At 42.9% G+C, this 11,502-nt stretch overlaps 1 protein-coding gene across 1 annotated transcript; it reads right to left on the bottom strand.

Moving 5' to 3' along the window:
• Positions 1 to 756: 756 nt before the first annotated feature.
• gmppb (GDP-mannose pyrophosphorylase B) lies at positions 757 to 9,958 on the bottom strand. Its single transcript, XM_036531449.1, has 10 exons — positions 9,778 to 9,958; positions 8,673 to 8,868; positions 6,725 to 6,805; positions 6,467 to 6,515; positions 6,220 to 6,362; positions 5,977 to 6,135; positions 5,120 to 5,198; positions 4,808 to 4,935; positions 2,947 to 3,129; positions 757 to 2,143 (listed from the first exon to the last, which is right to left on the bottom strand). The coding sequence occupies exons 2-10, from the start codon at positions 8,799 to 8,801 to the stop codon at positions 2,012 to 2,014; spliced, it is 1,083 nt and encodes a 360-aa protein (XP_036387342.1). The 5' UTR covers positions 8,802 to 8,868; positions 9,778 to 9,958; the 3' UTR covers positions 757 to 2,011.
• Between the last annotated feature and the right edge of the window lie 1,544 nt (positions 9,959 to 11,502).

The following is an 11,502-nucleotide window of genomic DNA, read 5'->3' as shown; positions in this document are numbered from 1 at the left end:
GATGTTCGCATATTTTGTCATTTGCACTCACAGATCTAGGGGAGGATGTTTCCGGTGCGTTTAACCTTCTGCCTTATTAGGTCTTTTTTTCAGCGTTGGAGTAAGTTAGAGGGAATGCATCAATTAAGTGAACTCCTGTGTCAACAAATAACTAGCGGGGGCAGACGAGTTTCCTGCATAGTGATTCACCAGAAATTGATACTTCACAGACAACGGTGAGGTCATTATTACTGTTGGAGCTATTTTAAAATGTCTATTCTTAGGTTCTACATGATTCGGATAAGGCAATATAACACTCAGAAAACCTTTAGCTTTGATGGGATCAGTATTTCAATAATGTATTCACATGTTTCAAACTATATGAAATATTTCCCTATCTGTATTGTGGTGGCCCCCAGCAGGTGTAATGAACTCTTACGATCAATATCAGATCGGAGTGATAGACATCTATCAGGGAGGTGTTGTTACATAGCTAGCTCATGTAATGTTTGGTAGCCGCCACTTGGGTAAGTTGTACACCGGCCAGCGAAACAAATTGCTACCTAAGCTGGCACTCCTGGTTGCTCTAGGGACAATAAAGCGGTGCTTTCATTCATTAGGCTAGGTGAGGGAGAACCGAGCCTGACTAGTGAGTCGAGGACACTCGGAACGGTGCAACTTGAGCAAAAATGAGTGTGTCCGAACACGTGCATAGATAAAGCAAGTAATTGCCACAAAACTACTCAGAAGGAGAAAGTACAGCTTAACCAGGTGGATCAAATAATCGTATTTATATAAAAAGGACTTCATTAAAACATTGGCATTTCTTCACGTGGACATTATTCAGTTAGCGGTCAGTGGTGCCACTCACTGACAAACAGTTCTGCAGTGGGCTTGTAGGGCTGAAGAGGGGGGCAGTGAGACAGCTGGGGGAGGTGGTTATCCACTCCTCTGTCTCCACTGCTCACCACTTCCACATCTCTGCATGGCATGATCAACCCAACACTCGCTTCTCTTTATTGACAGGTATTCAAACATCATTACATCTTTCTCATTCCCCGTTCCATGCTGTCAGATAAATGAACACACTTGACGGTTATATAGCAGAGTAGAACAAAGAAACAACAAAGATGACCTAGTCTGATTGCCATGGCTCTGCATACCTCTATTGAGATAGACTGCATTATGACTAAATGGAATGGGTTTTTTTTTTAATCTAACAGCATTGGGAACCCTCAGCTTTACCTGAAGGGTTTCTAAAGCCTCACACACTGTCAGCACTTCCTTCAGAGTATCTTACCTAAATAAACATTAGGCAATAGAAGATTTCTGCTCAACAATGTCAGTAAAAACTAAGTATAAATCTAAATAGAGTCTATATATATTCCTGGTTCAACTTAAATGTTACAAGATTATCAGGCATTTGGCTGACATTGGCATCAGGTCATAACAGAAAAAAGTAATTGCCCAAAAAAAGCTTCTTAAGGCGATGTGATACTTGAAACCACCCTAGAGTTTTTGTTCATAAGCTATTACAAACTTTCCCTCTGTTTTCATGAAAAAAGACTTTGTATTGAAGTGTTCCTTCACATGAACAATTTTAAGCAGCTGCCACGAGGGCATGATGTAAAGTCACCAGTGATGTATTGCAGACATTGTCCATGTACTCTCTGACACACGCACGCATACCTCGTTTGACCTTGACTTGACCCGCCCACGTCACACAGTTTCACAACCACAAAAAACCCCCATTCCCTTTCTCAGTCCCCATACACAAACATACACATAAAGAAGTGATCTCGAAACCTAGGCAGACACACACATACATACCCATACTTTACTCCCATGATCCATACTGCAACCTTTAACTGTTCTCTGTCATGCATAGTGAATGTCACAGCAGCTATGTCCGAGTTGTCTCCCTGTCTGCCTGTCTGCCTGCCTGCCTGCCTGTCTGTCTGTCTCTCCTGTCCCTCTGGCTGGCACACTGCCTGGTGCCCCCGTCCCAGCCCGAGAGCAGCAGGAATCCAGTCTACATGATGATGCGCGGCTCAGGCACGGAGTCGGTGATGGACTTATGAGGCAGCACGTTGGCACCGTTCAGGTACAGCTCGTCGTTCACGATCACGTCCTCCCCCAGCACTGTCACGTTCTCCATCCGCACCTGCGTTGGGGGGGACACGGGGGACATGCACAGGAACACGGTGACTGACAGCAGCAGGGTGTGCCGGGCAGAGACGGAGAACGGAGGAGCCAATGGCAACGGCGGGGAAAGGGGACTTCATGATAAGTGATAAGTGGGAGGGTGACAAAAGGTAGCACACTGTAGAGGGAAAGAGTGAGAATGTGGTGACAGGTGACACGCCGCCCTCCTCGTGCTTTACAGCAGCTGTGAGGGTGTTCATACTGTGTGTGTGTGTGTGTGTGTGTGTGTCTTCATTTCTCTGCACATACATCAGTCTGCGCGGTTCAATAATTGCATATAATTGCTTTGTGACAATTTCCAGTGTAAAAATGGAACCTGAATGGCTATTCAACTTGAATGGATACACTTCTGTTCTTCTAAGCTGGAATTCGCTCTGGATAAGAGCATCTGGTAAATGAATGTAAGGTAACGTAATCTAAAATGCACCCTATTTCAAATACAATTTGATTGGTTGAGCTTTATGTGTAATACATTACATAAATGATCTTTCAGTGGTAACAGCCAATACGTACGCACAGTGTATGGCGTTTGTCCTCCGGCTGTGTCAGCTATGGAACAATAAAGGTACCAATTCAGAGCAGCTAGTACAGATTGTTATGGCTGTTTGTCATAATTTTTAGTGCCATTTCTGTCCAGCAGTCTGCATATACACTGTCAGGAATGCAAGCGTCTGTATGCATGTGTCTCTGTGCCTGTGTGTCCTGTAGATTTGTGCAGATGGGAGAGTGAGTGCGTGTCCTATAGAGTTAGTATCTGCTCACCCACTGCCCTACGGAGGAGCTCCAGCCGATGATGCAGGACTCCAGCCAGGAGTGGGAGCGCACCCGCGCCCCCTTTAGCACAGTGCAGCGCTTGATTCGTACCCCGTCCTCCAGCACCACCCCTGCGCCCAACGTCACGTTTGGACCTATGGTGCAGTTCTCCCCAATCTGAGCCGTAGGGTCCTGGAATAAAAAAATGCAAAGAAAAACATTACATTAAAAAAAAACAGAGCAGGCTTTTAAAATATAACCACTCATACCTATTCATACCTATTCACCTGCATGGTCTTTCTACTGTTTGTCAGTTTTCAAAATGTTCACTGAAATAACTGATAGAGTAGAAACACATCAAAAAGTGTATAATTCTGAAACTCCATGCAACCAGTCAATATGGTAGATTTTAAGATTGGGGCACCCTCTAGTGGAAGTTTACATACAGAAGGGGGAGCTATATGGTGTGAATTTTTAAATGTAGTTACATATGCTGGCAGCAGATCATGAAAAATAAGACAAATTTTTTTAGACAGATTTAAATCCACACCCTAAATAACCATGATGGCAGTTGTTGATAAGTATTCTGAATAGATTCCCTGTAAGGGGTAGGACAAGACGTATGCAATGTAAGGAGTATTACCTCAAAAATGGGATGATTTACCAGAACTTCTGCAGTAATCGGGTGTAGTATAACTGTTTAACAGTAGGCTAAAAACATCTCTCTAGTCTCCCTTAATGATAGGAGGGTCTCTAATGATTGGATCTGACCCGCAGTAACCTGGATGGAGAGCGTTTGGACCCTGTATCAGCTGCTGGCTTACAGGGACAGGCTTCTCCTCCTAGTCTGGCTATGGTTTGTCTCGCCCTAGGCTGTCTTAGGGGGGAAATCGAAGGCCTCATGCTGAAAGGTGTTTTTCCATTTATTTCTCACTGTGTTTTCTCAGATTGGACTCTGTTTCGGAAGCTAGCCTATTAGGAGCAATTTACTTGTAAAGCATTACCCCAGTCTGGATCCAATTGGATTAACAAAGCTGTCTGAATCTGCCTTTTTAATGTCTTGTTGTTAAAGCATTACCAAATCAGAAAGCTATTTCTGTAATTTGTCCTTAATTTCTTTTAATGGGTTTCAATTTTTCCCAAGTCATTCTTTCACCTTTGGAACTGTCTATTTATTTATTTTAAAACAGAATTTAAAACTGAAATGGGATTCTTTGCATCATGAGTAGTTACCTCAGGGACCTATATTTGCATTGCTTTATATTGTTTCTTCCATTCTGATATTTTCAGCATTCAGTATTATTCTATCCTGCATTTTCATCTTTGTTAATAGGTAGCCACCATTTTCATACATTCTGTGCACAGTATGGCTTAACATTGACTGACACATAAAATCATAATGTAAGTATTTCTCAATTTTACTTTACTCATTTAAACTTAAAATGAGTAAATTCAGCCGGGATGTTCAAAATCATTATACTCAGACTACCATTTTTCTCCTTAAAACTACAAATAGCTTTGCCAGTAAATTGCTGTTAATTCCAGAAAGGCTTGTTTCCAAGGATCAAGTTAGATTTGCCTCTCATGCTGTATTATGCCATTAACATTCCATTAATATGATATTTTCAAGACATCATTTGCTTGTAATTACTTGCTTGATAGACACCCTTTATCCACAGTAATCTAGGTTGCTGTCACACTTTAAATGTATCACCCCTTTACACAGCTGGTAATGTTCTTGCTACAATAATGGTCTTAAACCCCAAGATTCAAACCCAAGACCTTCTGTTCAAAAATCATCTTATCAGGAGGGTCATCCATTGTGACCCAGGGATCATATGCATATGAATATTACATATGCCCAACTCACCACCAGTACATTGCCCAAAAATCCTGGTCCAGTGCGCAACTTCTCTGGACCCTGCTGCCTCAAAGACTGCAGATACATACACATCCCTGTCAGGAAGTCCTTGGGCTGGCCAATATCCATCCAGAACCCTGCGAACATACACAAACAGCCCCACATAATGATGTGATGCACAACATATAGCTTCTGTTGTAGAGAGTAAATTAAAGTAAGCATGCAAGATATTTATTGGTATTTAGATCAAAATAATCAATTTTGTGAAAGGGTGAAAGTGACATGTGTTTTGTTGTATTGTGAGAGCAGTGTGACTGTCACCTTGGAGCTCCATGGCATATAGATGTCCTTCCTGGGCCATCACTGGGAAGATCTCCTTCTCAATAGAGGTGGGCCTTAGCTGAGAGACGACAAAGCCGGATTTAGATACCAAAAAAGGCCAAACTCAAAAACAATATGAACCAGAACCTAAAAAATGGTCCACATTTTTTTCTATTTCTCACTGAAGCAATATTCTGTTGAGTGGGGCAAACAAATGTATTTGAAATCCAAAGGTGACCTCTCTTCCAAAGCAAACCATCATACAATCAGTTAGGCTCATAGTGTAACTTCCCTCGCTCCACACCACTATAGTTCAGTTCTCCTACAAGATCCACATTTCCACTGCTGGGCCTGACCAGGGTGTGCCAAAGCTGATAGTGCCTTTTGCTTCTCCTCCGTCTTTTATAGGCCTCAAGGGAGCTGCGAGCAGGCCTACCACAGACCTTCAAGCACTTCCCCAAGTCCCAATAATTGTCTTTCAGCTTCAGCAGGACAATGGGGAATAAGGGCAGTGTTGCTCATGGACAATTTTTCTGTCTGGTGAGAGGATGAGTTTGTTTTCAAAAACGTTTCTTAAGGTTTAAGACGGCAAAGGCATAAGAAATGTGTACCAATATTGTACACTGGATGAGATGAAGTCAGTGGGAAGTAGCAGTAATACCGGTATGCTTACCAACTATCTGCTTTCGGGAGCCAAAGAGCTGCTATTATGGGCTGACAGTAGGAAAACAATGCATTTTTTAGACACAGCCTTTGGCAGGGGGTTGTGGCATAATCATGCCCTCATGAAATGTGGTCTGGCCAGGCAGTGGGAATGCAGCTACTGAGTGGATAGGAATGTGCTGGCTGGAACTGACCTGGATCCTGTTCAGCATGGAGGGACTGAAGATGTACATCCCTGCATTGATCTTGTTGGAGACGAAGACTTGCGGTTTCTCCACAAAGCGATGGATGCGTCCACTCTCTGTCTCAAACACCACCACGCCATACTTGGAGGGCTCCTCCACCTTAGTCACCTGAAACAAACAGAGTGGTCCTGACTTCACTTCTTGGACCCAAGAGCAGACCAACTTATTCTTAATGACAACTGTTCTACTCACCACAATGGTGCCCTCCTTTCCATGATGTTTGTGGAATCTCAGCATGTCCTCGAAGGGAAATTCACAGATGACATCGCTGTTAAGCACAAAGAAGGGCTCAGCGTTGTCCATCAGCAGCTCCCTGGCCAGGGCAAGGGGGCCCGCTTTGAGGCAGAAACAATATACATTGTTAAGCCAACAGCTCCAATCCTCCAAAAGCAGACAGCTACGCATCAGCCATTCCTCACCATGCACAGTGGCCGCTTACCTGTTCCCAGTGGCTCCTTCTCATGAGAGAGGGATATCCGGATGCCAAGCTGTGAGACAGAGTCAGACCATATATAAGAAAAGTACCTCAGCATGCCGATGGAGAATATTGTGTATATGAACGTACTAACACTACTATTATCTCCGTGAAAATAACACACTGCTGGTTTCAGAATAACAAAAACAAAACTTGCTACTAAATTTGCTGGAAACTGAAACCACTCCCCCCCTCACTCTGTCCAGCAAATCGTATACTTACCCTCTCTTCCTGGGCCCTCATCTCTCGTTCCAGCAACTCAGACATGTAACTCACAGCCAAGATTACATGATTGACACCAGCCTGGACAGACAGAAAGTAAACCCTGGTGAATAAAAACGCTAAGCACGCAGCTGCTAGCATTAGAGGCAATGTCACTACATAGGCAATACACCACGATGGACATTGGAACCATAATGTCAGATGGGGGAGGCATCACTGTAAGACATGAGACTTCAACAGATTCGACAAACCCTGCGGGCAGTAAAAAAGTTGTTTGCATCCTGGCACTGCTATTGTTATTTAACTATATACTTTGCTCTTAATTTATGACATGGCACTCTCTGTGTATGCTGCTCTGTGTAAGGGTAAAGACGGCTACAAGAGGAAGCTGGAGCTAAAACTCCCGGGAAACAGCATGAGGGAGCTGAGGAGCATCACAGGCTACAAAAAGACCAGCAGTCTGAAAGTAGAGCACAGCCAGGACAGGTCCAACGGGTTAACCCTGTTTTTCAACATGTTTGATGAGGGGGCTCCAGTTCACCTTCTCCCCTGCTCCCTTGATGACCCTCCTGTCTTGCCCTTTCCTCTTCTCCCCCCCCCCCCCCCACTACACTACAGAGCAGGTGAGGAGAGAGCTGAGCAGACTCAGACAGGGCGAGGCCACGGGTCCCGACGGAGTCAGCCCAAGCATATTCAGAGCCTGTGCCCAGCTGTGTGGAGCTTCCCAGCAATTGTTCAACCTGAGCCTGAGCCTTTAGAGGGTTCCTGTGATGAAGAAGACATCCTGACTGGTTCCTGTAGCAACGAAGATGCACCCCAGTGCCTCCAATGACTGCAGGCCAGTGGCTCTGACCTCCCATACTATGAAGGCATTGGAAAGGCTGGTTCTGGCTCACCTGCGGCCCACAGTGAGGACATCCCTACTTGCTTCATCGCTCCTATGCTCACCTTGATCAGCCAGGCAGCACGGTGAGAATTATGTTCTTTGATTTCTCCTGTGCATTCACCACTATCTGGCCTGTCCTGCTGGGGAACAAACTGGCGATGATGTCGGTAGATGCCCCCCCCCCCCCCCCCCCCCTATATCCTGGATTATGGACTACCTGACTGGTCGACTGCAGTATGTGTGGCTTCTGAATTGCATGTCAGAGTCGGTGGTCAGCAATACGGATGCAGTGCAGGGGACAGTCCTGTCACCCTTCCTATTCAAACCTCTACACCTCTGACCAGTCTGTGGTGGCCAGTGCCATCTTTTATGCTGTGGTGTGCTGGGGCAGCCTTGCGAGGACAGCTGATGCCAACAGAATCAACAAGCTCCTAAGGAGGGCTGGCGCCATCCTGGGAGCAGGGCTGAGCTCTCTAGTAGAGGTCTCAGAGGAGGATGCTCAACAATCTGCTGAGCATTATGGACTACCGTGTCCACCCCCTCCATGGCACACTGGCTCACCAAAGGAGCACTTTCAGCAATAGACTGATCCCTTCAAAGTGCTCCATGTAGCGTCACAGGAGATCCTTTCTACCTACAGCAATAACACTGTTTAACTCCTCCCCCTTCTGTCGTGGAGAGATCACCATTGAATCCTTCGCACTGCAAGAACTTAAGTGCAATTCATTGTGAAACCTCTCACGTGCAATAACCACATAAGTGCAATAAGATCACTTAATATAATTATTGCAATATGTTATTTATCGGTGCAGTGGCATTTTCTTTTCTTATTGTCCTATTGTTTTATGTTGTGAGCTTCTGTTTTTCCACATGCTTGACTGCTGGCAAAACAATTTCCTTTTTGGATTAATGAAGTACTGTCCTATCCGGAAAGCACTTGGGATTATAAGTGTAGCACAATTAAAACAGTCTGACAGTGCTTCAGAAAGATCCAGACATGGTGGACAGAAGCTTCACACAATTAAAGTCTTGAGGATGGTGGCTGACTTGTAGACATCTGACCTTCACCAGAGCTTCCACTTGGTGCAGCAGGATCGGCTTGTTGCAGAACTCAACCAGCGGCTTCGGCACACTCAGGGTGAGGGGCCGGAGTCTGGTGCCATATCCACCAACCAAGATCAGCGCTTTCATTTTAGGCTTCAACTGGAGAGGGTCAACAATTGATCAGCCGAAGCGGGAGGCAGAAAGGCATTTAACTCTGTGAAACGAAAAAAAAGTTAAAAATGTTTTATCCGCAGTAAAACCGACACTTCACTGATCGCCAGACGATAACACGGGAAAGATTAGCTAAATAATAACTACACCGTCGACTACAGCCAAAATGCTAAATCTGTATTATCCATTACAAGCAGTGAGCTAGCCAGGTAAATCTGTTTCTTTCGATTCAGATATTTTCAGACAAATAATGTTTCGTATGATGGATCCATATCTGGACCTAGTTTTTTTCTCCTGAATGGAGGAGGTAGCTATCGTTAAAAGGCTACACATGAATCAGGAAACAAGGAAACTGATGTCAGCTCAAAGAAACCTTACATGTCATGTGAATTAGCTGGTTTACTAGCTAGTAAAGTAAAAAAAAAAAAAAAAAAAAAAAGCTCGGATATCGCTAACGTTAGTTTGCAAAGCAGGATAATCCCACGATGTTTTAATCTGTGAAATCAGGTAATCTGTCTATGTAGCTAGCTAGCTAGCTAAAAGTTGGTACACGTTCCAATGGCCACGTTACTTAGTCCCGGCATACAAACGTTAAAGTTTACTTAACGCAGCTATACAGCGGTCTTGCTGATGGTTGGCTTTGTTGACGATAACTGCAGTACACTGATCTAACTATTTAGCTATCTAGCGAGCTATGTAGTAAAACAGATGACATTAGATAATTCCATGCATAAATGGATCGAACAGGCAATAATACCGTCAGTTTGCTGTATGGTTAGCTGTAAATAAACTATCGTTCCAGTTATATCAAGTTCTCTGAGATTCCCCTTTGTAATGAATGGCGGTTGCGACTTCAAGACCGGGGAATATAACTTTATTATCATCATCTAACCTACCCAGCCAGAATACCAAGGTGTAGAACAGTATCAGTTTGACATGCCTTGTAACTCACCTGTCAAAATTGCTCTGTCACGGAATATGTTGTCTCCAGCTGAGAAGTTCAGTTAGCTAGCTAACTGACGTCAACGTAGCTGATGTTAACTATGTGACACGTTGCTATCTCAAAAACTGGTTCATTGACTTTTTCCCTGAATGACTAGTAAATTACACAGGTTAATACAATCTTCAACAGAGGGGCGGAACAAGACCACAATGCCATTCAACAATAACCATGTGACGTTACCTCGGTTCATAGGTCTTCGGATTGTACCAATCTGTATATAGGAGGGTTCGTATTTAAACATGTAATATCTACATAGCTATTTGAACAGTTCAGCTGTGTCCGTTTTATATTAAATCTTTTAAATCTAAAACAATAGTATTTTCATTCGTGGATATGTTTAATTGAGCTAATGGTGGAATTGCATAAAGAGTAACCATCCGGTCACCCAGCAACCACTGAAACCACTCACACTCTGAAACTGTGCGATTGAATCTATCACTGAAATATAAGCATGGGCATAGAACGATGCATCGAAATGGATGCGTGCAAAGTTTTGTGTTTTAATTTAATATCATTTGAAATCGTCGTCTTGTTACAGTAATTCTCGTGAAATGACACTTCCCGTGCTGGTTTGGTCACGTCCATTTCCATAATTATTCTTGACCAATCAGAGGAAAACAACGTGGCGAGGAAGTATCTTAAACTCACTGTCAAATCAAAATGTGACATACCCAGAACGGAACCTATTACGGCTCGATTTTAATGAGACGTGTAACATCAAGGAACCAATTAGAAGAAAGCCACAGTAACGGGGGCATGGTCTAAATACATTCAGTCGGTGACATCTGCACAGCGACGCGAAATAGCAAAAGCAATAGATCCTATTCAACCTGGGGTGCAACGACTGGGTCTGTCTGTTGTCATGTTACCTTTTACTTGGAAAATCATTAAGCGTTCTGTTTGAACACTACATTATTTAAGAACTTCCGTCAACATTGCTTGGTTTATGGATAAAAGTTAGGTAAAACCCCAACATTTTTAATTTTGCTTGTGTACACAATATTTTAGTCTCTTTTGACCGAGCTACTGGGCTGTGGTGGGGAGAACATCTATACCTATATGTCTTTCAAACTGAACGATTTTTAAGATACTGTTAGCTGGCTGAAAACGTACACCCCCAGGTTGAATGTGTATGAATTGACATCAAAGGAAGCAAAACAAAAAAAAAAAAAGATAAAGAAGACAAGAGACAGTTTTTTTAAATAAATGTTTTTTTTTTTTAGCTCACATTCAAAGTTGTCATAAAGATGTCATTATAATTCTTCTTAAAAAAATATCCATCCATGCAACAACGACAAAGAAAATGATACTTTGAATTTTTGGGGGTAATAGTTCTCTACAAATATTTTCTCACATCTATGGAAAGATTGACATATAACATCCACCACAAAGGAGGCCATTTCGACTTAATCCAAACCCTTTACAGACTTTTGGATTCTTGTTTCTATTTACTTTACAAGTGTTAATTCCCTTCTTTCTCTGGCACATCACAGGGTTTCAGTTTTATTGCAAACTAAACAGAGCGGCACTTTATTGTAGAAAACCCTCAAAGGCCAGTGCCTTTTTTAAAATGTTAAAATGAAGTCTGATATATATATATATATATATATATATATATATATATATATATATATATATATATATATATATATAAAATTCTAAAACATATAAACA

The sequence above is a fragment of the Megalops cyprinoides genome, chromosome 6 (assembly GCF_013368585.1).
Source record: "Megalops cyprinoides isolate fMegCyp1 chromosome 6, fMegCyp1.pri, whole genome shotgun sequence".
In the NCBI taxonomy this organism is placed as follows: Eukaryota; Metazoa; Chordata; class Actinopteri; order Elopiformes; family Megalopidae; genus Megalops; species Megalops cyprinoides.
This window is presented reverse-complemented; position numbering and strand designations above follow the sequence as displayed.

Excerpts from the sequence above, each read along its gene's own strand:
- gmppb (XM_036531449.1), bottom strand. The coding sequence starts at position 8,801 with ATGAAAGCGCTGATCTTGGTTGGTGGATATGGCACCAGACTCCGGCCC. Across the intron at positions 6,136-6,219 it reads GAAAGGAGGGCACCATTGTG|GTGACTAAGGTGGAGGAGCC; the intron begins GTGAGTAGAACA and ends TGTTTGTTTCAG. Across the intron at positions 3,130-4,807 it reads TTTTGGGCAATGTACTGGTG|GACCCTACGGCTCAGATTGG; the intron begins GTGAGTTGGGCA and ends TTTTTATTCCAG.